The sequence below is a fragment of the Mycena indigotica genome (assembly GCF_014461135.1).
Source record: "Mycena indigotica strain 171206Taipei chromosome Unknown Mind.scaff0010, whole genome shotgun sequence".
Classification (NCBI taxonomy): Eukaryota; Fungi; Basidiomycota; class Agaricomycetes; order Agaricales; family Mycenaceae; genus Mycena; species Mycena indigotica.
Window position 1 is genome coordinate 1,483,307 of NW_023503009.1, and position 27,433 is coordinate 1,510,739.

Genomic DNA, 27,433 nt, shown 5'->3' on the forward strand with positions numbered 1-27,433 from the left:
GGGACCTTGCAAGCAAGGTGATGACCACCGAAAAATCAACCACATTTTATAAATCAACACAATCAAAAAACGATGTATCTTCTACGCTACGACACACGATACTATAGTCCAAGCACTAGTGCACCCACCAGTTCATCCTCCCATACTACGGTAGGCGAGATCGATTTGGTTCGTTTTCAATTTTGAATTTTGAATTCTGAATTCGCCGAGGACAGGGAATGACAGATGGATGGCGGATGTTCAAACCTGAGAGCGGCCACTTATTTAATATTATTTCTCTCAAGTCTTATATGTTAGGAAGTACTAGATTTGTGTGTCTACGGGTTGAGGTGCAAGGGAAATACATGCCAAGTGATACTTTTACTCCATTTCTGGCCACATATCTGGTCCTAGTCTCTCAATCTCTAATGACATCTGTGAGAATACGTCCCAGCTACTTGCTAAGGTGAGGTCGGGCCTCCCAAGTGACTCATAGACCGTTTGTGCAAACTGCTCAAACTCAGGTGACACTCAGCGCAAGTGTTGCTCTCGTGGTCCAACCTCATCTGATAATGCAGCGCGAAGGTCTTCTACTGTTGCGACCGGTACCTTGATGAAGCAATTGATACCTCCAAACAGCTGAGGGTGTTCTGCAGTATCTGAAGGAACATGGCCTGAAGGCATGATTTTGTCTGCCTGGTAGCGAATCTTGTGTGAATTCCAATAGCTACGAAAGTCATCAAGTTCGGCTTGAACCAGAGAAGGGAAGATCCAGTTAAAGAGATGGCTGTGGAATTCTTAGCCAAAATCATAATGGAAGGAATGAGCGGAACAGACCGATGGTAAACAGTTATCTCGCTGAAGATATGTTCTACCTTACCACGTAGAATATGTTCACGGATGGTAAGTCCTCGCTTTACCTTAAGCTTTTCCAAGAATCGCCAGTATTCGAGGGAAGAAAGCCAGCAGGAGCGACATAGTTTGTTGATGGTGGAAGAACATTGCAACTCTTGGGAAGAGGAGACTTGTTTTCTATAGGCACCTTGCCAGATTTGGCCTTACGAGACCCAATATTAGCTTCGTCTTGGGTCCGTTTGCGTTTATTCTATTTTAGTGTTGAATTCACCCCAAATAATAAGTTATAAAATCACCTTAGGCATGGAATCTTTCTATCTGTGTACAGCAAATAGATTTAGAGGACAGACTGGACCAAAAAATTAGCTGGACCATAATTTTTGTACTTGAATAAGGCTTACCGGAGGCCAAAACCAATGTTATTCCTGATTAAAGGAGAAGAAAGACACCTCAGACCAACGGTAACACCTGCTATGTGGTCTGATTCAACCCTAACACGGGCGCCAGTCAGGATTGACTGGAGGGTGGGGGGGGGGAGGCAAGGAAAATTTGCGTCATGTCATTACATCAATCATAACATCAATCATCAATTTCCCATCACCAATCCGCCATCCATCTGTCATTCCCTGTCCTCGGCGAATTCAGAATTCAAAATTCAAAATTGAAAACGAACCAAATCGATCTCGCCTACCGTACCCATACACCTGCATCCATCCCACGGGCGTTCCCAACACCGGCACCACGCGGCCCAGTTTCAGTCCAGTTCGTGCTGGTCTTGAGGAACGCTCGGCCTGAGGAAACGTAAGCGGGCACGGAGGCTTGGGGACCACACACCGTGACCAGCGTCCAGCGTCCGTTGATATCGAAGCTCGATCGATCGCTCGAGCGGCAACACAGGCCATTGTAGATGAAAGCCCGGAGGAAGCTGCGGATAGAGAATCAGACGGAACAACCGGAAAACAACACATACCGTAATGACTCCGTGATTGCTCAGCGGCGCGACAGCCAGTCCAGACATTGGCGTGGTGAGACACTGAACGCGCCAGAGCGGATTGCCAGATGCAGTGTCAGTTGTCGTGATGAAGAGGACGCCGAGCGGGGACGCACATTGTGTCCATATCCATGCACTCCCCCACGGTGGTTTTTCGCGCCTGGTTGTAGTGTGGTCATAAGCTGACACTCTATGAAACCACGAAAGACAATCAGACCGTTCCAGATCTGAATGGCTGTGGCGACGCACCGACATCGCTCTGAGCGGATAGACAACCCCCCGTAGACTTGTACCTTCCCCTCCATTGCAGCACGGCCCCGTGTCTTGTGGGCGATTTCCGACTTGTACGTCTTCTGCGCCTTGAGGAGAGCGCCGTTGCTGATGACCTTGCCATTTTCAGTGTCGATTTCGTAGTTTCCGAAGGCAGCCGCGAGGTGCGAAGCGTTTGCCGGTTGCTGGAGGGAGGTAATGCGTCCTCGCACACTGCAGCTTGATTTGGGGAGCTTGGCGTTGAGTTAGCGGTAGCATTGCCGCGGCGTCCAGATGCGGGACACGGCCATGTCGTCCGAGCTGGGCTGCGAGCGGGCTCGTCGGTGAAGTGAGCGTGCGGGATGACGAAGGCGGGAGAAGATGGTAAGCGACACGGTTATGGACCCGAAACGCCGGTGGTTGTCGCTTACGCTCACGACCCTGAGCCTTTGCGCTGGTGTTGGAGAGAGAGCATGGCGGGGCCGGCAAGCTTTGAAAGAACGATGTAGTCGGCCGTCGCGTGGTGGGAGAAGAGAGAGTGGCGACAACATTCGCCCGCCGTCGGGCAAGAAGCACTAGTAAAACAGGTCAGCACAAGGGAAAATGCACTACTCTAGGGCCCGCACCTCCCATGTCGCACTCGGGCGAGCCACGGATGGCCTTCAGCGGTGTCGGACAGCGAGGAGGAAGGTACATGGTTGTGGTGGAGAAGAGAGAAGGAAGATCGGCACCGGTCCGACTCGGAGCACGTGATCTTCGATCTTCTTCTCCCTCCACCACGATGACCTACATACGCAACGACTCTGCTTCCCTTTTCAGCAGCCACGCTCGTGTAAAGTGCTCCAACACCATCGTCTGTGGCGGCTGCCCCATCGTAGACTTCGAGTATCTCCTCATCTATTGGGAAAGGCGGGCAATGCGTAATAAGGCCTTACCCGTGTAACCTCATGGAGCCGCTCACGGTCGACGGAGCGAGATATTGACGGGGTCGAAGCGACAGCGAAGGGCTCAAGCCCGGTAAGGTCCGCTATCCGGTTTGTCAGCCGGTGTTTGCTCATTTTTCTCGTAGCTTCCGCAACGGGCCAACGACACGAAAACCATCACAACTATGTATATAGACTCTTCATGGCTTGGGAGTCTTCTCCTTCGGCGCTGCACGGTGCCTATCGGGGTTGCAGGCGGTTACTATGTAGGTACGTCTCCACTTTGCTTGTGCTTTTGCATTGAATCTCACGTCCTCTTTTCAGACCGTCTTGTGACTCTTGTCCTCAAACTACTGTCGCAAAGCGAGACTGGGAAGGCTAAAGGTGCGTAACCACTGAAGTTTTCAGCGCATCCACTGACTTCTTCCTTGACAGACCAGCCCATCGAGCCTGTCTCACCCATACTCCTCGCTCAATACCCCACACATTTGGCCTCCTTCAAGATTCGGCATGACACTTTCATTCTTGCACCAGCACGCCTCGAGACCTGCGAATGCCTTGTAGAAGGGGCGGACTTGAAGTAACCAGACAGCGACAAGGTGCGTTATTTATCTCCTCCTCTCCAACTTCTTCTAACTGCTTTCGAATCTTTCGCCACAGCCCAGCGGCACGAGAACATGTATCCACTCGCCTGCCGCTCTCTTTTACCACACAACTTGCCACTCGCCGCTCTCCACGACCATACGAAAGGCTGCCCGTCTTGTTCCCGCTTGCAAACGATGGGAATGAGGGGTCCGCGGGGCCGTTTTTGCTGCGCTTCAGAAAGTGGGAAGGTCGCTAACGACTAGCCGTACTCGGGAAATACCTCTCGTGCCAACCCAAGCCAAAGTTGTTTGCCGTCTCCACGAACGAGAAAGCCAAACCAGAGTCTTCAATACTGCTTTAACACTCTTCACCGACGCGATGCGAATGCAATCCCATCTCCTCAGCTCACCGCGCCGACTCCAAATGTCGCGTCTCTGACTGTCTTCCTTCCCGCCGCTCTGCACGTGCCGTCACGCGTGACCTGTCACTCGATTGGACGACACGAATAATACTCTGTCAAGTCGCGTCCTGGGACTCTATCGACCGGATATCATGGTGCTGCCAGTGCTATACCCACACATGGTGCTCATTTCTTTTCGCCTGTGCTAGTGGGCCTCTGCTGAACGCGTTTTCATTCGCGACTGGACTTTGTCGCCGGCGTGGTCGCAAAGCTGGAAATTTGCTGGGGGACGGAGAAGAGGGGATATGGTCGTGGAAGGGGCGTATATGGGCGTGTTTGTGGTGTTCTTAGCGCAGCAGATTGCTGCTTGAACCCCTGCTCTCATTTTTTACCGCACCTATCCCCTGCCAGATGATTATGACGGCCATGCTGTGCAAGTACTACAACGGGGCGCGATCTTGCCATCTTTCCTTTCGCTCGAAATGCCATTCCTTCCCTGTTCTAACTTCCACGCTTGCGATGCGACTGTTCCATGAGCCAAGATGACCGCCTTCAAGTTTGCGCTCAGCAGTGTCAGCACCGAACCCGACACCCCAAATCCATTGGCGATGCCTTCTCCACCTCGGCGGGGTCATGAACAGTGTGCTGGTATCTTGGCGCGTGTGCAGGGAGAAAAGACTGCAGAGGAGATATGCTCACAGAAGATCTCAGTCTTCAGAGGACTGAGAGCACTATTACGGGTGGTATTACTCATACCCCCAGCGCAGGTAAGCCTATTTGTAAATGTAGTATTTGCAGTACTAATTTCCTTCCCGTAGAGTGTCACGGTCTTGGTTCTCACGAAAGATATGTGGCCATATCCATCTTGGAGGTGGTCCGATGCCGTTTCAAGCTAGAGCTCGACAACGTGTCAGTGGGCGGGCAGGATTTATGCCCGAGCAATTGGAGTGGGGAAAATCCTGGTTCACGGTTTGTTGCTCAGAATTGGAGCTTGATTGCAGTCTCACTATTGCCTATTGAGCTTCCCACATCTTGAAGCCGACTAGCCAAGCTCAACACCGGCAATACCCTCGACAGCACAAGTCGACAACAGCCCTCTCCAAAGAAAAAAGTCCAACCCTTGCCTCTCTCCCGCCGTCCAGCATGCCTCCACGTTCTGTCTCAACGCCGCAACGCGTTGAATGACTCCTCCATCGTCCACCATCCTCGCAATAATGTCATTGCCTACGCGAGAAAAAAATGTGAACTACGTGTGCATTGTGCTGAAAAATCTGTTCTACCCGCCGGAACGATGGCTTTTGTCTTGATGCTGGGCGCGAACAGCAGCGACCATCTTTCCGGGACGAATCTCTGAGCCAGCCGCTTGTCCTGACTCCCAATCTCGACGTGCTCGGTCTGGGTTTTGTCTATGGGGGCACCCCGTCGAGTTCTTACTACTGAGTGGCAACTCAGCGGTCTTGTGCTCGCCACGGTCCGGAGATATCTAGGTCTGCCGAGCACGCTAAGCGAGAAAAGCCGCTCACCAAGAACGACACAGATTGGTGTCATCCTTTCGACCTTCAAGGACTTGTCACGGGTCGACACATTGAAAAACAAGCTGCCACATTTCCCAAGACGCTTGGCTGACGAAAGAGCCCCACGCGCCGCCTCGCGAACCATTTCAAGCCCACGAACAATGATTTCCAGCCACAAAGAACGACAGAGCAACGATTTGCGACCGATATCTTGCCAAAGATATGTGGAAGTGGAAGGGTATGTGCGCTGGCATAACGAGAGACAGTTTATAGCGGCGGGGTCGCCGTTGAGGCAGCCGTATACCTGATTGCAGCACAAGTGGCGACCTTGGCGAAAACGGTGTCGACGAAGGCCTTCCTGTCGATGAGACTGTCCCAAAAGAATTGGTTGGCGTCGGAGGCTTGTGCCGCACTGCGAGATACAGTTTATAGAGCGGTATGTGGTGCAGAAGCAGCGGCGAAACATCGTTTCTCGGATGTGATGTCACGTAATCTTCAGGAAAAAGAAACCACAAGGCGCCAGCTAGCCCGAAGACTTGCGCTAGATGGTCTTGTCGGTTCAGAGAGGAGAAGACGTGGAACGATGGTGGGGATTCCGGCCTCGCAAGATTGTTGGGAATGGATATCAAATGTGTCAGCGACCATGCGCTTCTTTTGAGTGTCTTGCTCGGACGGATGCGGCGTGAGGATACGGTGGGGGGGATGCAAAGGGGCGCTAAGCCAACAAAGATGGGCTTCGCGAACGCGACTCGGATAACGGCCTTGCTGCTTGTCGACATCACATTCCTGTTGAGAGGACCCGTACGCCTCTAAAAGAGATAGTATGAAGTAAGTAAGTACTGCTCATCGCTGGCCATAGGAAAAGACACACCAGCACAAGTTGCTGCATTCGCTTGATCCTTCATTGTTGGAGTCAAGAAAGTAGACCTGGTACTGCCTGCTGCGCAAACATTGGTGAAGACAATAGATACAGGGCAAGAAAACGCACTGGGGGCCTCGTTTCTGACAACGCTTGCCTGTACCCTTTGGCTGGGCAAGTGTCGCAGGTCGTGTCCAATAGCTGGCTTCTGGGAGCGGCTCATCGTCCGAAACGAGGAACGACTTCAGAGATATCGGCCTCGAGAAGACGTCAGTTAAGGCCTCGTTTGACAAATTAGACATACCAGGAGAGCCAAGCCCTGGTCATCCATACATAGGTGCGACTTTACCAACAAAGTGAGTTTATGCGCCTGCTGGTGCCAGAATGTGAGTCGAGGACTGGAAAAATGCACGAGTCGTTACATAGATCGGGAGTAGATATGATAATTGTTCATATTATCGAATTTTCCTTTGTGGAATGGACAGGTCCAGTAAGTTCTTGCTTGTGGACTAGGTGTGGAGATGGTTAGATTGATTTTCATGGTATCTAAGTACGTACTAGCCAGCAGTCATGTAGTTTAAATAGAGTTAATTATAGAATCCCAATCAGAATCCCAATCAATAATAGTGTCAAAATCTAATCACAATATTCCAGCCTGGAACATGTGATATATTCCAGGCCGGAATATTGAAAGAAAACATGAGGCATATTGAGAATATTCCACGGATATGCTTAACATTTTCCAGGCTGTCATATATATGACAGATGGTGAGAAAATTGAGAATATTCCACGGATATTCCTGTCATATTCCGGCCTAGAAAATGGAATGAATACAGCCTGTAATATTCATAATATTCTCAACATATTCTAGGGCAGAATATGCTCCATTGCCCGCAGTGATACAAGTACTCACTTATAAACTCATGCAGGGTCTTCCGCCATGAGCCCGTCTCTGACACGCGAGCCATACGTTGCACGTTGGCTGCTTGTTTTGACATCTTCGACTCTCATTGCCGACACGACAGCTTGAGCTTCGTCAAGTTCTCATCACGCCAATTGCGTCCTCTGTGCAGTCTGTATTGCATTCATCGAGTGGAGCTACAACTACGTGTACGCCTACTTCCCACACTACTACCTTCGGCTTACATACGATCAGTAGCAGCTACAAACAGAGCAAAGTTCTGTTTTGAAATGTTCAGGCTCTTCTCGTACAATTTTGGCTGGGACTGGAGCCAAGTCGCATTGTAGAGGCAACGTGGGAGACCTTTGGGCGGGTTTCTGGCTCCATTAATGCTTCCGCGATCTCGGGGCGCCGTTTGGATTCCTCCATGGTGGATTTCGGTGATGCGGTCGGTTTGGTCATCCACCATTCGCATGTAGTCCACAATGACAGGCTCGCGCCAGACGCACAGCTTTATCGTGAACGTCTTCACCTTCTTTCCTTTGACCAACAAGTCCGCCTCTTCTTCCTTAGACATACCGCCAGGGCCGAGGAGCTGGAGGAGCTCGAGCATGCACTTCCATGCAGCTAAATCTCCCGCGCGGTCGATCGACTTGAAGTATATCACAGCTTCAACTGTTCGAACACGTCGTTCAAATTTCTGTGTTGTAATCAGCATCATTGCTCAATGGTAATCGACGTCCATACCCGAGTGTTGCGCGTTAATCAATCTGGATGACTGCCGACGTTGAGCCAGCATAAAATTACCCCGTGCCATTGCCTCCGCTTTCGTTTCAAAACGATGTTCCTTCGAGATAAAACGAGGCTGAAACTTATTCCAGTCTCCGCGGATTCTTTTGAGCTGCTCTGGTAATATGGCCTCCAAGAACTCCCGTTTGATTTTGCCCTTTCCAACTAAGTTCATTCCCTCTGCATCTTTGGCGATCACATTCTCGATCACAGCTTGCATGTGCACCTCGTTCCAGAGCGAATGTCGGTAGCCGGGTTGAAATCCCATTGAGGGATTGCTTTCGGAAGCCCAATTATCTCCCCTTCCATGACGTCCTCCATTTCTATTGCAAATTTCTGCACCTCCTCCGCCGTAGCTGACTTATGGACGGCAAAATCCAAGTTTTGGTCGACACCGAATAACTCGCGCATCGCGTCGCGAAGCATACCCTAGGTTCCGCTCGGTCAGTGCATGATATTAGTGAATCAGTGATCTCAGTCTCACAAATGCGATAGCTTTTAGTTCTCTTGTTGGAGGTTTGACACTCTCCTTTGCCAAGCTCTCTGACCTCGTTCGACGCGTCTGGTTATCAACCACGATGGTGATGCGACTGTCCTCTCCCAACTTTCCCAGACTCTTCAACTTCGCTACCAGATCTTCCACATCTACGTCGTCGTCGTCTCCAGAGGGATTGGCGGTGGGGCCAGCGATCGGCGCCCGGGTTCAGCGGAAGCTGTGGCGTGGAATTGCTCATGTTCTGCAGCAAGTCGCCACTGAATCTACCTCGACGCTTCGGTATCGGAGGGGCCGATGACTTCAGCTTAGTGCGCGCTCTCTTAATTTGGGAGCGCAGCTCAAGGACCTCGTCATCACGTTCGTTCTGACGATTCGCGTGAGTGACTGATCTTGAATACATTTTGTACTGACCATTGCACGATGAAGATTTACAGTTGTCGCCGCTAAACCTTGCATCTCGGTAGCCTGTGATATTGTCAATTGCTTGGAATGTGTTGAAATATCAATACACGCACCATGTTGACGAATTTTTTCTGCTCCTCTTAAAGTTTGTCGCGCATGGCGGAGTCATTTTGCTCAAGACTTGCGATCTGCTCGGCGGTCTTGGCGATGTGGACTTGCATTGCAAGGATTTGTTGATCCTGTTCAAGGCGGACCCGATGCGCCTCCTCAAGGGCTTTGGTAAGAAGGGCGTTGTGATCCGCAAGCTGACGACGGTCAGCTTTGGCGTTTATTGCTGTCTCCTTGTGGTACGCGGCCTCCTCGCGTGCCGCGTCAAACTTTTGGCGCTGGGGACCAGAAACGAGGGCGCGTTTGATAGGTCACTTGACGTTGCTCGATGGCGGCTCACGTATACCTATGTCGTCGCCCATGGACACGGGATTCTGATAGGATGAGGAAATGAGGATAGATGATCTCGAAGTGTGCAACACTTTCGAGCTCTGGGAGTTAAGACAGAAACCTGCTTCATTTTATAACTGGGTGAACAATTGTGAGATGAGAGTCCGACAAATTTGTGGCGCCGCTGAGCCTTGCGAACAATGAGATGTACATTTAACTGGGACAATAGGGTGAGAGTACCGCCCTGGTTTGCTGTGTCAACCATTCCCACCGTAATTGTCTAAATTTGAAACAACCGTGATGGTGGCTGATGGCGGATCCTTGATCAGCCGATGCTTGGCCGCCCGGCCCACAGGATCCGGCGGCAATCAATTCTCTTGGCCCTCGCTTCTTTCCTCTTGCCACGTCACACGCCGACTCGTCCCTCCCCACAGCTCTCCCCACACGCTTTCCCGGTCTGACGTGACCTCTCAGATGTTGCACATTGGGAGTCACTCAGCTTGCCGCGCATCCCCCCAAACCTTGTTATTCTTATTCTAGTCAACATTGTATGTGATTGGACTACCGATATATGGGAAAAGGCATCACTAACACGAAGTTTTGGTAGGCAAATCCTAGCGCGAAGAGGACAACCACCACAGCCATAAGATACCAGAGCATACCAACAATGCGAGCAAGCGCACGACGCTCGTTAGACCTCTTCCGATATACAAAGATCGCGTTGCGACCTGTCATCTCGCGCGACTTTGCAGTGAAGATATGAGGCACTTCCTTAATATTGCCCATCTGTCGATTGTCAGGATGTCGATGTCGTTGTTGGAGGACACGAACCGACATGGTTTGAACCCATTCACTTGCGTCGACAACAACCTTTGTCATCAACTTGCCGCTCCGCCCGATTGAAGACGTAGACGGTCCCATGGTCGCTTCCACTCACGACTGTGGTGCAGTTATCACCCAAACATACTTGCCGCACGCGTTGCGACTTCGTCATCGGCACCGGGAAACTTTTCAGGCATTCTCTATCTCTGAAGCTGTATGAATCAACGCCCATGGATGGATCGTTGATGCAGAGCACGCTATTCGCCCCATCGAGGGCAACACCGCCGCTGAAACGGATGAAGTCAACACACGCCAATACCCACAAGAAACTATCGTACATCAGGCACCCAAGATTCCATGCATTCCCAACGGAGGGCGGCAGGTTGCCACGCACTGTATATCTATCAAGTAAGTCAGCAAATGCTTCTTTCCAAGTAAAAGACACTCACACCAGCCCACAGTGAAGCCCAAACAGCATGAGCTCGCGCTCATTACCAAACATTGAGCCGAACATCACGGCCTGAGGAGTACAATTGGAGATCTTGAAGGAGAAAACTTCCTGACGAATAGTAGCTCCGCGGAGTGCGTAAAGCTGGAGGACTCCCCCTCGATGACATGCGGCCAGTCGATTCATCATTGGGTCGAAGGCCAAACCCGTTATCTCGGCCGGCTCGGTCAATTGCCGACACCAAGCCTCCTTAAACACGGTAACGCCCTTCTCCTGAACAGTAACTCAGTCATGCTCATGGTCCAAAGAGTCATACCTTGTCCATCTCATCGGTCCAACAAACCAGATACCCCGATTGCGTGCCATAGACCAGCGCCTCGGTGGTGTCGTCATCCCTCTTCAACCACAACAAGCACGTTGTAGCACCACGGAGGGTGGAGGATGCGGGAACTTGCACCTCGCTGCGGGCTTGCAGATCCCAGATTTTTGTACCGTCCGTTCCTGTTAGGTTGAGTGTGTAATTTCAACGATATACAAAGAAGCACCTCCGCTTCCTAGATACTTCCCATCGTGGTGGCATGCCAGGGTTAGAACGGCGCCAGTATGGCCGTCGAGCTGGAACTGCAACGAATAGGTGATGTCGGAGCTCATCCAGATGTATGACGGAGGCTCAGGACCGCGTCTTTTTTATGTGCCGCATTCAACCAGATTAGGAACAAGCAACTAATTGTTTACGAGTACTGATGGTATCAATCTTCCAAGCGACACAATAAGAGCCTAAGCAAGAACAAGGACCAACACCTTCTTCCCCACATGTCGACTACCGAATCCTTCATTGCTCGTGTCGACCCTCCCCCTCCTCCCATCGTACTTCTTCTAACCCATACCGAGCTTGCTCAACGCGTTTTGCCGCCCGTGCTTATGCATGAAGATCTTCCTGCCTTCGTGCAGCCCAAGCCGTCCAAAGCGTCCAAGCTGATTACACGGATCGCACACGTTGTCATTGCTGAACCCGAGGACACCCAGCCAGCCAAGGAAGCGCCAAAGGGAGGAGCATCACGGGTCACAGCTACAGAGTTCCCTGTTATTACCGGGTGGACTGAAGAGTTTATTGCACGATTCACAGTGTGTCCGAGTCTTCATGCTGTTTCTGATTCACTACTCATGCTTCAAGGCTTTTGGCATCAAGCTTGCAGAGAGTTCTCTCCCGGCTGGAGTCGTGTTTACGGAACAGGACCCGATAAACTGGACCGCCTTTCGGAGCAGGTGGCACAAAGGTTCCCTGAAGTTAACGCGTTCAAGAAGCGTTGGCCGATTGAGACTGTATTGATCAACTTCTGTAAGAAGACGAAGGCCGCTGAGAAGAAAGCGGGTGGGAAAGCAGTCGAGGAAGCTCTGGCGAAGCTTCGAAGCTCAAAGAAATACTAGTTTGCACTTCTACACAACTTCTACATCGACTTGAATAAGATCTTCTTTGCCAAGACCAATGTTCCTGGACTGTTGATGTGTGATGATGGTGATCGGCAAGTCCGGAACTGCCGGAGACGGCCATCGGCCACTGTCGCAACACCCGCCGACTTGATCCAGCTAAGTGACAAGCTCGCCGATGTGCTGATCAGCCAGTCCGGAACTGCCGAATACAGCCATCGGCTGCTGTTGCAACACTCGGCCACTGTCGCAACACCCACCGACTTGATCCAGCTAAGTGACAAGCTCGCCGATGTGCTGATCAGCCAGTCCGGAACTGCCGAATACAGCCATCGGCTGCTGTTGCAACACTCGCCGATTTGATTCGGCCGACATCAATCGGCCCGCCTAGCCTGCATAGCCCCCCTGGCTCGCTGGTAGCCGCTTGGCCCGGGTTAGCTTGTTCCCGCCCGCCCCTTTGCCCGCCTCTTGCACCTGGCCCTGCTTGCCCGTCACTTGGCCGCCAGCCGCCGCTTGCTTGGCCTAGGCGCGCCACCGGTTGATCCACGCATGTCCACCTTGCCAAATTTGACGCTCAGTAATCTTGGCCCAGGCTGGACCCCTCTGGACCCGGTCGTCTGGCCCGCTGGCCCGCTTGCTGCTTTCCTCTGTTGCTTACCTCCCCCCTGGTGCTGTCGCTGCCTGCTTGCTGCTTTCCTCTGTTACTCGCCTCCCCCCTGGCACTGCCGCTGACCACAGGCTAAGTTTAACACTTACCGCCTCTCGGCCGTTGCTGCCACCTCCGTGTGACGCGTGTGACGCAACGCGACACGATGGTTTATCTGCATTGCGGACAGTTGGATTCAATTTTCCTGTAAGTTCCAGTAGTGTTGTCCATTCCTTTTAGATAGTGTAAATATGGGCCCTTAATTATATATCCATGGCGCGAAAATCCAGCAACAAAATCCGAAGTCAATCGGCCGCGCCGGCTGAGTCTGATCGGCCGACACTGATATTTCATACGTAGATTGATACATAATAAACACAGCTAATCTAATCAATCCATGCGCCCGGAAACTGCCTCTCAGGAAGATCGGCCAGTTCTACCGCTTTGGAGGGAGGAGCTTTTGGAGGAGCCATTTGCTAGATAAAGGTCAGTAGAATACACAAATAAGAATAGCCAGCAAACATGTTTGCGTTGGGCCTGGGCCCGCCGATGGCCATGTGGGCAGACCGCAAGGCGGCGAACTCCATGCGGACATGTCGGAATACCACGCTTGATTCCGTGTGGGCAGAGCAGGTGACGTCCGATGGCAGGCTGGCAAGACTGAGCGGGATGAGGATGAACACGATGCGCGGGCTTTCGAGTAGACGTTCGGGATGCGCGGTTAGGTGGCGGTGGTTGTGGTTGGTGAGGGCGGCTGCATTTGTTGCTTGCGGCGAGAACTCCTCGACGGATATACTCTTGGGGTTGGCGGACGATGACAGTAAATTTTCCTGGGGGGGGGGCCTAAATACAGCCACAGAACGAATAATCATTCTCATACCTTACACATTATGCTGACATGCTCAAACTCGGAGACTGGACTTCCAAACGACTTCAAATCGTCGAGCGAGCCTAAGCTTGAGAGAGCTTTCGAATGATTATTGTCAGATCGATCATTCTGTGATATGTCTCAGCAAGTTTCGAGGAAGTGGAGGGTAAAGACATACGGGCACAACGTCCGAGTTCTGCCGAGCGAGAGACCGAGTCGACTCTGTCAGCAGAAGAAGTGAATGCTCTCGGGCGCGAGCGGCACGTCTCTGCTCATAGTCGTGCTTGTATGGGTCTGTGATGAGCTTTGAGGGTGATTGACGCCCATCCAGGGCAAAGGGAGATTTGAGACTCGGAGGGGATGAACTTGGAGGGCAACGAAAAGTCATTGGAGTTGTGGGGAAGAATGTTGAGAATTTTGACTTGTTGGAAGCGGGTGAAGTCGACAATTGAGACGATGGCTGGATGGGGAATATTGTAGATTTTTTGCCCAGAGTTGTGGCGCGGCCGCTGTAGACCGGGCTTGAGGGAAGAGCAACAATAAGCGTGAGACGTTAACATTGGGGAGATCCCGCTCCACACCAAAGGCACTGCCAACGTGCAACGTTTGGCAAATGCACAACAATAAGCATGGGAGTCGGGATGAAGGAGAATGAGAACGTGACTGATTCATATCGGCCGATCCCCGGTCATCAAAGACCGATCATCGGCGCTCTGACTCATCGTTATGTCACACTCACTTTGCTTCCTCGTCATTTCAAGCGACTCTTCCTGTAAACTGACCTTTTCTCAGTGTATGTTGCCCCTTGTATCGCGCCACACATGCTCGTCACGCTCGCGCTCATCCAGTGCCCTATTCGGCCATCTTTGTATTATTCTGCCTGTCGTAAATACCATTATTCCCAATCCAATCCAATCGACATCATTTGGGCACACCACGTGGGACTATATCCGTTTTCGGAACAAGAGCATTTCTGGTATAAAGAGATGCTCGTTCTGTGACTTAACCCCTTGCATCCTTGTCAGACGTTGCACGTTGCCAGATGCCTTCCCATTATCTCTGTAAACGCTGTCCCCTCAATAACCGCGTGAACCATATGGTTCCAGTCGAGGATTGACTTCAGCATAAATCCGATCTTCAAGCTCATTTGGAGCAGGCTGCTGAGACTACCATGGCCATCGACGACCTCGGAAACCTTCTCACTGCTTTGGTGGTTACCGACGACGCTAGCGCCAATCCAGCGCAAGAACACTCTCGACTCTTCAGCTCACGCGCTGCTTCTCAAGCCGACATTGATGTTCCAATGGCCTTTTCGCCTCTCTCCGAGGACGAAGTAACAGAGCGAGTCGCATTCGTACTGTCGCAACCAGTACCGGAAACCGTGCAACAGTTGCCAAATGAACAGGACGCCACAGCTCTAGCATCTGCCCGCGCAGCCATCATTGGTGCGGTCTCGACAGCAAGACAAAACGCTACTGCAGGATATGCTGCAGCAGATTCGCGGTGCTCGCGAAAAGATAACCATGTCTCAGTCCTTAGACGGCGCCCTTGACACTCTCCAAACGGATCTTGATCATGCAGCAACTATCGTCACCCATGCTGGCCAACTCCTATCAAGTATCAAGATTGCGCCCGGGCTCTCACGACAAGCCAAACGGTTACGCTCCAAGCGCCATGAAGTTGCGTTCAGCGAGCTTGTTGATAGCGTCCGATGTGAAGCTCGTCTTCTTGACGCTGACATTGATGTCATTGGTGCCATCGTCCCAAAGGTGGCTGCGACCACTGAGGTCGAGTATGATTCAGGTATGTGCTTTTGCATTCTGCGCATACATTGGTTCTGACTACTAGCCTAGCACATCATTTTGTCAATCCCATTGGCGCCTTTGATACAATAGCCCAAGTTGTAACTCTGCTAGCAGTAATATGCCACGTAATAATGAGGGTCAGCACAAACCCCGTTAACCTTATCCTGCGTTTTGTGCACATCATCATCCAACTCACAATGTCAACCAACTCACCGAATACTAAGCCAACACCTAAACAAGAAGATATTCTAAACCAGCTTCCAACTAGTTTAGAGATGGCGCTCAGACGGTTCAAACTTGACCCGAAAACCATCATCTATGCTACTTGCCCTTCCTGCCACTTCATTCACAAGCCCACAACTGACCGACTGACGGGAGACCCGGTGTATCCGAGGACCTGTCAAGGCTTTCTTTATCCAAAGGATGGGCCTTTTGTCGGCTGCAATGAGCAACTGCTAGAGCTCCGGAACGGCAAATGGCGACCTATTAAGCCCTACGTTTATGCATCATTCCTTGATTACTTGGCTGGCATGCTCTCAGATGCAGAAATCGAGAGCCTATGTGAAGAAGCTTGTGACGAAGCCTTCAGGGCCGTCAACGAAAGGTTGTCTCGCAAAGATACTCCGCACTCAAAGGAAGAGGTGAATAATGTGTTCGAGGCAGCCTTCTTGCGCAACTTCAAAGGTCCTGTGCCTGACAAACTGTTTATTGAAAGGGATGGGCACTTGCGGCTCGCCCTGGAAGTCATGCTTGATTTCTTTAATCCCAATAGAACGCGCAAGTGTGGGAATCATGACTCCATTGGTCTGCTTGCCGTTGTCAATCTCAATCTTCCAGCTGACATTCGCTATCGCCCCGAACTGATGTGGATTAGCATTATTGTTGGCCCGCATGAGCCTAACCACAACCAGGTTAGCTACTACTTCCGCCCTCTTATCGACGATTGTGTCGACGCCTGGACGCGTGGTATTTGACTCTCACGAACAGCATTGTATCCCTTGGGCCGTCTAGTCCATGTAATGATTGTGATCAGTGTGAATGATCTTCCTGCAAGTCGCAAAGCCAATGGCCTGGCAGCTGCTACATCGGACCATGTCTGCTCTGTTTGTGATCTCATAGGCGTCCAAAACATGTACCGTACCGACTTCAATAATTGGAAACCCCGTGATGTAGAAGTCTTGCATACCAAGGCCTATGAATGGCGTGAGGCTCCGTCTCAAGCTGTTCGCAATGAAATCTTTTCCGAGTATGGGGTACGATGGTCAGAATTCTGGCGGCTTCCATATTGGGACCCGACCAAAATGGCTGTCGTTGATTCTATGCACTGCCTGCTCGAAGGCCTTGTCCACTATCATTGTCGGAGAGTTCTTTGCCTAGATGCAAATATCGCAAAGTGTAAAGTGGATGCTGGTGTAGCGTTTGTTCATGAATGAGTTGAGTATGACCCTGCCACATGCCATCCTGACTTCCATCTTGGAAAGAATACGGAGAAGGAAATTAGTCAGATTCGGAAGATTCAACTGAAGCTGGTTGAGCCATTACAAGCCGAACCCCAAATTGACACTGATGGTGACACTAACATGGCTTCACCTCAAGCTGCAGCTGCAATCACGTTTGAACAGCTTAGGACAACATTAAACAATGCAAACCGTCCTGCGCTGCACTTTGTTGCTCACACTCTTAGCCTTAATCTGATTGGTGCGACTACAAAAAGTCACCTGATTGATCGGCTTGTCGCCTGGGTGAGTTCATTGTTATTCCTTCCCTTTTTCAGTCTTTTCTGACCAGTTTCACAGCGTTACACAAAACCCTTGATTGACCCCAACTTTATGCCACGTGCAATTGACTTGAAGCAACTCAAATATATTCAAAGTGTCATTGCGAATACCTCAACCCCTTCGTGGATCGACTCAGTCCCTAGTAACTATGGCGAGAGCAATGCAGGTACCATCAAAGCTGCAGAATGGCGAATTCTTGCCACAGTCTACTTGCCTATTGCTCTTGTCATGCTATGGGGCGATAAAACTGCAGCAGATGGCCGAATGCTGGAGGTGTTGGACCATACAATGGCCCTCTTCTCTGCTGTAACTATAGCTTGTCGTCATACAATGACAAAGCCGCGGGCGGAACAGTACCGCATGCTGATTAAGCATTGGGTAGATGGTCTACGCACAGTTCACCCACATACTTGATCTCATCACATGCGGCCTAACGTCCATATTGCATTCCATATCTATGACTTTCTTATCTCATTTGGTCTCATCCCCTCTTGGTGGTGCTTTCCATTTGAACGTGTTATTGGATTCCTTCAGAAGATGAACACCAATGATCATCCTGGTGGAGAACTTGAAGCAACACTCACTCATTCATTTTTCCGGGGTGCTGCGCTTCGTCGTTGGCTTTGCCGCTCTGACTGTCCTCCTGTTATCAAGGAGCTAAAGTCTCTCTTTGACAAAACCTTCCCTTCATATAATATCAAATCCAACTCATTGCCAGCAGCAAAAGATGGGTTCCGAGCGCATTACACCAGAGATGGCATCAACTTCTCTCGTGCTAGCACACATCTTGGGAACAGTCTAGTGCTCTACTATCCACCTGGTTCAAAAGCTCTGGTTCCAGGAAGTATCGAGCAAATTATAGCTTCAGAGCATGGCCAAGAAACCAAGTTTGTTATCCGTCGTCAGGCATCATTACCAGTGCAAATGCAAGACCCCTTTGCTCGGTATCGTCACTGGCAGTTCCCTGCATATACATACTCATCTCAGATGGAAAATTTTACTGATACTGTAGCAGTAGATGACATATTTTCTCATTGTGCTAGATACAACTTTCCAGATTTACAGTGTTGTGTAATTTTAAATTTAAGTAGAAGTTAGTAAATATATTTTGCTAAAAGCTGCTGGTGGCTGATGGGTGACAGTGTGATGGCTGATGGGTGGCCGCTGGCAATACTGCCCCTTTTTTTCACTACTATCTAAGCTTCCTTTTTTTGTCACTTTTTTATCTTGCAATCTGGTTTCATTTTTTGACCCATTTTTTGCCCAGGTGAAAAACTGGGGAAAGATAGGAAAACAATCTAGGTTGAAATTTGAAAGCATTTTTTGAATCTTTTTTTATGTTCAAAAAGGCTCAGTCTTTTAGACCTGGATTGTCATCAAATCTGGGCCCTTTTTTTTCACTTTTATATCCCTCAAATATGCCCAGAAATCTCAGACCATTTTTGCATGGATATCTAGGTGACAAAAAATGGTAAACATTATTCATAGCTTTATTTCCCTCAATAAAAATCAAAAAAATCCCCCACTTTTGTTCCGAATCCTCGGGGTGTATAACGGAGGATAGCTGAGTTAACGACTTTTAATTGAGTTAACGAGTTTTATTAATATCTCTTAAACGAACACAGCTATTAATAAGCGGTTTGTACTGGGATGGTCTTCGTGAGATTCCGCAACTTTTTCATTTTTGGGGCGGGAGGCGTCGGGGGGCGCGTCGGGCGGGGCGTCGGGGGAGGGCGGGATCAGTAGATGGCAGCGATGACGCCGTCATTGTGTTGCGATCATCAAGTTTGATTGGAAATCACTTTATTTGACAGAAAATGATAGAGAGCTGAGCTCACCGTCGAGGGCAACGTCGAGCACAATGTCGGCGGACTATTTGACAGCGGCGGCGGGGTGCCTGACACCGGCGGGCAAGAAGCTCCGCGGCCGACGACAGCGGGCGGCGATCGGCGACGTCAATCAGCGATCGGTGACATAAGTCACGATCGTGACGACGGCGCCGAGGCCCTGGGGCGGGCGGCGGGCAGCGGCGGGCAGCGCGCACAGTGGGCGGGGGCGGGGAGGCAGCCGGGAGGGTGATGGCAGCCTCCGGGCCTCTCTCCCCGCTACCAAGACCCCCCTTGGTAGCCATATTTAGCGGGGGTGCCCGCTACTGGCTCAACCCCCTCTAGTTAGAGGGAGAGAGTACCCCACTCTATCCCTCTAACTAGAGGGTATTAGGGTGCACTATAGGTGGTCTCTTGGCAAAGGAAGTAAGGCTTGCCGACCATGCGCGGACCAAAGCGACTGGGATGACTGTCTCCAGGCGGCGCCAATAAATAAGGAAACAGGAAGAGGACCACCCTCCAATCTTCATGACTATCTCAGGCTCAACACCTAGGCAGAGGAGATGAACGGAGCCACCAATGCGGAAACTGTGACCAAAAACTTGGTCCAACGCGGAGTCTCGGAATACGGAAGAAATGAAAACAAGAAAATCGTCTTTGTCCTGTCCCAAATTTATTTTTTCCAATATACAGACCAACTTACAGTCCCTGCTCTGACGCACCTCAACCTTGACAACTTGGATGATGACTCCCAGAACGCTATTGCAGACCTACTCGTGCGGTCCCACTGTCATTTAGAAGCACTCGTCCTCACTCCGAGTCCGATCAACGACCAGTCTTCTGATTTCTGCGAAATCTTCGAGGCCATACCAGCTATAAGTAGCATAGTAATTCGCAAGTGCAGCACCCGCCTAGCAAGATTTGTGCTCAACCAGACCAACAAGCAATCCATGCCCGACTTACGCTCTCTCCAACTCGAGCTAGAGATCGATGAGTTGCCCCTCCGCGCATTGATCCACTGGCTCGACGGGGACCCGGAGCTTTCCGAATCAAATGACTCACTCGAAGAGCACGCAGAGCTATCGTCAGGTCCGACGCCTACCGTCCGGAATGTCTCACTGTCGGTCATTTCTCTGCGTGATGTGGAATGCATGCACCAGACGCCTGCAATGGGAGAGATGCGCCGGATCAACGTCGTGCGCTCGTTGCATATGGAAAAAAAGAAGTCGAAATTGTTCACTATCACAGCTCCAGGGCTGTTTATGGCATCCAGAGAGGTGTGCGCGAGTCAGATTTGTTGCACTGTTGCTCATTTTATCTGGTTACAGGCACCCCAGGGCAGTTTGACGCAGACGATGGACACATGGCCGATCCTGTGATTCCCCAATCGGCAAATGTCCACCACGACTAAATATGTCTCGCCTGAATTCAGTCGCCTTGTGTCCTTGTGTTCAGTCCCGTCGCAAGAAGTCAGAGAACAAGAAAGCACTGGCAGTTAAAGGTAGAGTTAGTGTGCTTTTATTGTACGACTTCACGTTCTGTTTGTACTCCCCTGCTGTTGTCACATTTTGGTTGCATCACCAATGATTGTAATACTAATACCTATAAACTTGAACAAATACATCCAAATTTTCACGCCTTGTGCAAGCCGCGAACGACGTTGGAGGGCGGCTACGTGTCATCGCGTGGGCAGCGACCCTTGTGGGCTTCTCACAACCACCTAGTATGTCTCCAATTCGACCTCTGGGCCCTGATATCAAAACCATGTTATGGTACTGCTCCAACGCGGCCGCACTTTTCGTTATGGTCAACGAGTGTGATTTCATCGCTATTTTCGGCAAGATCATGGACGACGAGACATGACGAGCGGGCCGTACACTAGAGCAGATTCAGTTGGAGGCATGAGTTGCTTTATCTGCAACGAGAAATGCTGACTTTTCGCTCAAGATTCAATGGCACAGACAAACTGACGGGCCAAATCCCGGGTCCGCCGGACACCTACGACTACGCATGGATATTTGCTGTCTTGAGGAACCAAGTTGCGTAGATTTCGGCAATCAAACACAGTTTTCATTGCAGGAGAACCCAGGTTCGAAACGAGAGTAATCCATTTCTTGAGGGAAGAGCGAGGTGGGAACCAAGAGCACTTCGGGATCGGCCAGAAAGGTAACGCGGATGGTAGAACCTGCGTAAGACTCGCCATTGAGAGCACCAAGAGCATCATGAGCAGATAGAGTTACTGCCAAGTGCTTGTTGCGATAGGAGTGGGAGCAAGAGAGAAAGCTGGGAGCGGTGTTTTGACCAATTTCTTGACATTTCCGAAAGGACAAACGAATCCACGTACTCGAGTAAATCTTCGTGGTCGTCGAATAACAAAGACGGAAGATTGGCCAGTGATTCGGAGTCACGGTCGAGGTGGTGCTTCAAGGAGGGAGGGAATGATCAGCACGGGATAACATTGGTTGAGAAAGGTGTGAGGGAGGACTGAGCGTCGATGGGGGGACAACACAACACCAGCGCGATCACCTCCTAATATGAGATTTGTTAGGGAAGTATGGTGACTGACAACGACGAACAACCTTTAGAACGATGGACAACAGCCCACAAAACTTCCAGTCCACTGCTCGCTTTGCTGTTGCGACCAAGACCAGTCACGACCCGGCGAGCTTCCTCATGGATCGACATTACGACGAAGCCACGTCGGCGAGACCGTGACGCGCCATCGAGGGTTGCAAGAAAGACGCGATGAGATACAGTGCCAAAAGAGCAGTGAACGACTAACTGTAGAGAAGACGACTTTCAGAAAGGCAGGAGAACTGATATGCATACTTTGTGATGCCGAAAGGGATTCCAAGAACGTAAAGATTGCGACGCGTGTCGTTTCTTTTAACTTGGCGGCTTTGGGGCAGTAACAAGGCTGAATATACTTAGATGAGTGCGCGGAGAGATGTGAAAAAGTAGGATTATACTGCGTCGACCCGGCAGTACTGTACCCAGACGTGCACAAAGCTTTTCTGGTCTTGTTTTAACTCAGAGCAGTATGTGAAAAGAGCACACACCGCGCATTCTCGCCAGTGAAAGAAAGTAATCTCCAGAGCATCGTCGAGGTCCTGAGATGAGCGAAAGTCACCAATTAAAGTCCTGAAGAGAGCGATGATCTCCAGACGATTGGCTCAGGATTTGTGGACATAGAGCGCGTGAATCCGAAAGGCGCTCGTACCACTGTCAGGTATATTCTCGACGCGTGCCGCGTTCCTCTCGCGACTGAATTTGAAAACGGGGCTGCAAAGAGACGGGCTGTTGGTGGTTTGGAAAAGGCGATAGATACACCGGCGGGTCGAGACGGCGATGGGCTCGTTGTTGTGTTGTGCTGATTCAGGGAGTCGGGAGTCTTTTCAAGACGTTGTCCGACCTGCAAGAAATGAGCGCAAATGGTCACGGTGTTGCACGAATCCATCATCCAACGTGGATTGGTAACTAACTTTGCTAATTCCGGTTGGTGTTGAAACAAAGATGCGACGGAGAGCTCGAGGTTGGCAAAATGGTTTGTGAACTGCAGGAACATTACATTATCTCCTGGATTGCTGGGCTCCTTGACGAGGGCAAGCGTGAGGTATCCCATTGGAAGAATCGGTTGGAGTAGAGGTGTGACTCATATGTCCCTCTCAGTCTGGTAGTTCAGCCTGAACTTGAAGGTACACTAAGTACTAGTAGCTGTAATAGCTCTGGACCAATTGGTTGTCGCCGCGGTAGTCAGCCTGCTTTTATTTCAGTCCGGAAAATTTCTTTCTCTCCCGTCTAATAATATATTTGAAAACTGGGGCAGTCGGGTCTATATCTACCATGGTGTTAAGGTAAAAAAACGAGCAGGAATCAATAACGTTGGTTTGGCTATTTAAGAGATAGTAAAATGAAGCAGCGGGAGTGGACAGCCGCCTTTGCACGGCTCAATCTCTCTTGACAAGCAGAGTTGACCGTCCCAAAACCAGAGACGAGCACACAGGAAGTGGACCTTATGGGAAGGGACACATACGGCATGTTCTTCGTAGATCAGTTTGGTTTCAGCTGCCGTGAGCTGAATCGCAGCGTAACCACCTGCAGCATAGAAAATGCGAGCCTGAGAAACTTGTTTGCCTGAAGGAAAATCGTAAGCCGAAAAATGGAATCATCAAGAATGACAAACCAGTGCTAGTGCCGCTAAGAACGAATCGTTTCCGCAATAGAGGTGCTAGATGCTCTCCCAACGGATCCGGTATGCTCACATCGCTGTTCCAAGGTCCAATACCATATTTGCCCAGAACATTTGCCGCCGCCCACGAAGCATCATTGAAAGTCGGAGTTTGCCAATTGGAAGGGAGGCTCCCTGCGGAGATGTTAATAGAAGTTGTTAGATGTCATGGCTATTTACCTAGAGTTTTCCAGCTGCCATCGCTGATGATGCTATCGGTAGAGCCATCTGAATAGGCGATCGTTCCAGAACACGAAGCCTGCTGGACTGGCGCCGCCAGAACTGGCGTCCTGTCGGTTTGTCACTTGGGCTGCAAATACAACTGCAAGACCACTGTTGACGGTCAGTGCTGGTACCTGCACCAAGAGGAATAGAGATGGCGGAAGCTACACGCCAAACATCAGCATCATTTGATGCTGCTCCAACTTGGACACCATTGACCCAGAGGGTAAAGACGTCGGCCTGTTATTACGACTTGGGTAGAAACAGCGACCTTGGTAGAGCTGGATGGAAGAGATACTGTCCGACGAAGCGCGACATCTCCAGCGGGCGCATTTCCTGCAGCACCATATCCAAGAAGCGACGGAGAGAGACGGAATGGGAACAGTTGGAAGAGCAATGCTTACGCCATTCGACCAAGGACCGACACCATAAGTACCAAGATTGAGGACAGTGCCCCACGATGCATCAGAAGTCGAAGGTAATTGAAAGTCAGCGGGAATTGAAGTGGTGGCCTTCCAAGCGCCGGTCGTTGTCGAAGTTGATGTCGAGGATGTCAGAATGGTGGAAGAACCGTCAGAGAAAGAGACGAGGGTTGCAAAAAGAACGCCTGCGGGACCAGCTCCACCAGAACTCACGCGGCCCTGTTGGTTGCTCGTAGAGCGAAAACGAGGGATGCCGAGGTACCAGTCAATGGCACGTTGCGGAAAATTTGGGCCTGCTTCCAAATATCGACCGCGTTGGGTGCGCTCCCAACTAAAACACCATTTGCATAAAGTGTGAAGAGATCATGGCGAGGATAGTGGCACTGATGGCCGTTTTGCCGCTCGGAACGGAGTAGGTAAGACGAAGGGCGATATCACCCGTTGGGGCATTGGGAGCAGTTTGGCCGGAAGAGGGGGGTCCATATCCAGTTAGAGCTGGTGAAAGCGTTTATAATGGGGGACGATGGTTGCGTTCTTTCCGATCCAAGCACTTGAGCCCCAATCATTTTTGGAAAGGAAACCGGTGGTGAATGTGGACTGAGCCGAGGCAGAGCCGGCAGAGGAGACAACGGCCACGGTCCAAAAGTATTGAGTGTCGGAAGAAAGAGAACGACCAGAATAAGGGGCAAGATATGGGTTGGGAGAGTTGATAACGCCAGAATCCCAGACGTCAGAGCCACCTGCTGTTAACGCGGAGACTGCGATACGATAGGAAGTTTGTGTGACGCTACGAGCAGTTGAGGCAATTGTCCGCGAAAAACGAGGAGAAACATCAATGCCGAGTGGTGCTACTTGGTTCTCTACGAGAAGAGACCCCAACCGATACTTGGACAACTTCAGTATCAGTTCAAGACAAAAAAGGACAACGCACTCTGTCCATTGGCCGCTCCTACAAAGATGCCTACAATGGCGATAACGGCGAACAGCTGCATTGAAGGGCAGTCGCCTCCATAGTCACAGCCGTTATAATACTGGCGGAGAAGTTGTTCAACGGTGTGCAGGGTGAATCATAGGAACCCGCATGTGATGACATGAAGGACTCCGTATCTTCTCGCCGCGTTGCATGCTGTTGCATGACCTCTTCTGTGTGAGAGTAGTGTGTAATCTTGCTGTAGGGATTGAGCGGAACAGCAAGGCTGTTCCGGTTTGATGGGGTATATAAAGCACGTAGCACTTGATGTACCCTAGGATTAGTTTCGCTACTTACAGATCTAGAGTTCATTACTGTTCTCTTGTGCGCGACTCTGGTCTTCTTGTGGGCAAGACTACCGAGAACAACTCGGTCTCTAGCTCTACACTTGCTGACTTGATGGTCAGAGACTTTGGTCAAACTGTAAACAGCGTGAGCCAAGGGGCCAAGACGATGGATCAAGCCGTGAGTATTTTTTAAGGTATTTATCGGCGGACACAGAAGTATTTCTGTCATGAAGTCTTTGTTGGGTGCGGGTAGCCTAGATAGCTATGTCTTGAGCTATGTGTTAATGTAGCATCGCACAATGATTTACCTAATCCCCCCGTTGAAACCGCTTTTGCTGTCAAGATCAATAATAATAGTATTTGCATACTACAGGTTTCATTTTGGCGCGTTTCTCTAGTTGCTACAGTCAAGTCCAATCCAGTTCGTCCAGCCTACTGTGCTACAAACGAATACGACCCAGAGCCGACCTGCACCTTGTCCCCTGACACTGTCAATGTGCTTACGCCAACAGGGACGACAATTTGCATCGACAAGGACTGGCCCTTGATGTTGTACGACACCGAGAGTTTTCCGTAAGGCGTCATAACCCAGCCACTCGCGCTGGGAATGGCGGCGGTGAACGCAGGAGCAACGCTGACTGTCTTGTACGCCGTGCTGGTGGTTTGAATTCCCAGGACAGACTGGTAGGACCGGTCATCATAGGTGCCGAGGAAGAACTAAACTAGTGTCAGAGTTGAGTCGGGTAAACGGGAAGAAACGTACGTGATCGTGCGAGCGCGCCTCGACTGCCCAGTGCTCCCAGCAAGTCGTGGCGCCATTCTGGATCCAGAATCCCAAGCTCGGGTAGGTCGTCTGCTTGATCAGGCCCGCCGCAACATCAGAATGACCATGGGCCGTCAACATGGGCAGGATGTGCTTGGTACCGAGAGCACCAGTGTTGAGATGGCCTCCGCGCGAGTTGACGTCGGCAGCGACGCTGTCTGCGACCGCCTGGGCATTACTGGGACTCGTTATCACGTTGAAGGCAAGCGCTAGAAGATTGTGTGTTTGGCGATAACTGTTGTCGCCAACGCCAGCGTAATGGTCATTCGCCCAGAAAGCATTGTTGAATGCGGTTTTGACGCCGGCAGCCTGCGAAGCGAATAGGTTTGCATCATCAGTCTTCCCCAGCGTCCGTGCGATCCCAGCCATAATATCGAGCATACGATATCTACATGGAAGCTAGTCAGGTGAGAGAAAGGACCATAATAAATTACTGACAAGTATGCAGTCGCTGACACCCGTGAATCTTCAGTCGGATTGCCGCCGAACGGCGAGCTTTCTGGCACAACCCAGTCATCGAGACCGGTGTTGGCAATATTATTAAGCGAGCGACCAAGCTCGAATTCGATATAGGACTCCGAGGGCATAGTTGTCGGAAAGGATTCTCGTATCCCTATCCCCACGTTACGAATATATCCAGGCGGGTATGAAGATAAAGGCGGCACTGAAGAAGAAAAGTAAATAACAAATTGAGTCGTTTCAGAGAAGGGACTTACTGCCACGGGTCCGCTTGATTGTCTGCACCCCAACCACCGGAGGGTGCGATGACTCCGGGAGGACCAGGACGACCGACGGGAAGCGTGTCAAGAAGATCTTGAGTGTACTTCGCAAGGAACTCTTGCGAGTCAAAGTTGAATAGGAACATTTCCTGAAGCCTGATTCAGTGACCTTTAGATCCAAAAGATGCTGAACTTACAGCACCGAGCTGAGCATCTCCAGCCCAGCCATTCTTCTCCCAGACGGGAGTATCAGTGGGGATACCATTTGCGTTGTTTAATAAGGTGCGAACAGTGACAGCATGAAGCTTGTTGACCAAATCCACGGAGGAAGTAAGTAAATTCTGCCACGGGCAGACTCACATTGGCGAATTGCTCATTGGCTAACCGATAGCATTCATCATAGCCGCCGGCCGGGACCGCTCCAGTACGAAAACGCGCCACCTTGCCATTCAAAAAGCGCGAGTAGTTCAGCGGGGTTCCATCTCTGGTGACTGGTGTCCAATTCTAGCTAGATGTAAGCTAGCTAAATGGGAATATAAACACAAAACATATCAGCTCAGACCAAACCTCTGGTTTGTCGCAATCGAAGCCCAACGGGTAAGAGTCGCTTCCATAGAGATCAACCTTGCCTAGCCCAGGCCCTGCATATTGACCCGCAGCGTTGCGGTCGTTGTGAATTGTTGGTACTTTGGTGATCCCGCCAGCTCGAAGGACATTGATGATGTCTTGCATGTGCTCGTTGAGACCAGCGATGTGCGC

The 27,433-nt window shown here is 50.7% G+C and overlaps 2 protein-coding genes across 2 annotated transcripts; both read right to left on the reverse strand.

Moving 5' to 3' along the window:
- Window positions 1-1,453: 1,453 nt before the first annotated feature.
- On the reverse strand, window positions 1,454-2,770 carry MIND_01125700 (uncharacterized protein; the record flags this gene model as incomplete). Its single annotated transcript, XM_037367811.1, has 10 exons — window positions 1,454-1,460; window positions 1,508-1,521; window positions 1,567-1,625; window positions 1,669-1,759; window positions 1,805-1,867; window positions 1,942-2,015; window positions 2,075-2,084; window positions 2,119-2,211; window positions 2,624-2,649; window positions 2,701-2,770. 10 exons carry the CDS (start codon window positions 2,768-2,770, stop codon window positions 1,454-1,456), a joined length of 507 nt encoding a protein of 168 aa, XP_037215643.1.
- Window positions 2,771-25,564: 22,794 nt separating this feature from the next.
- Window positions 25,565-27,051, reverse strand: MIND_01125800 (uncharacterized protein; the record flags this gene model as incomplete). Its single annotated transcript, XM_037367812.1, has 7 exons — window positions 25,565-25,849; window positions 25,896-26,343; window positions 26,394-26,619; window positions 26,672-26,823; window positions 26,872-26,904; window positions 26,965-26,979; window positions 27,035-27,051. 7 exons carry the CDS (start codon window positions 27,049-27,051, stop codon window positions 25,565-25,567), a joined length of 1,176 nt encoding a protein of 391 aa, XP_037215644.1.
- Between the last annotated feature and the right edge of the window lie 382 nt (window positions 27,052-27,433).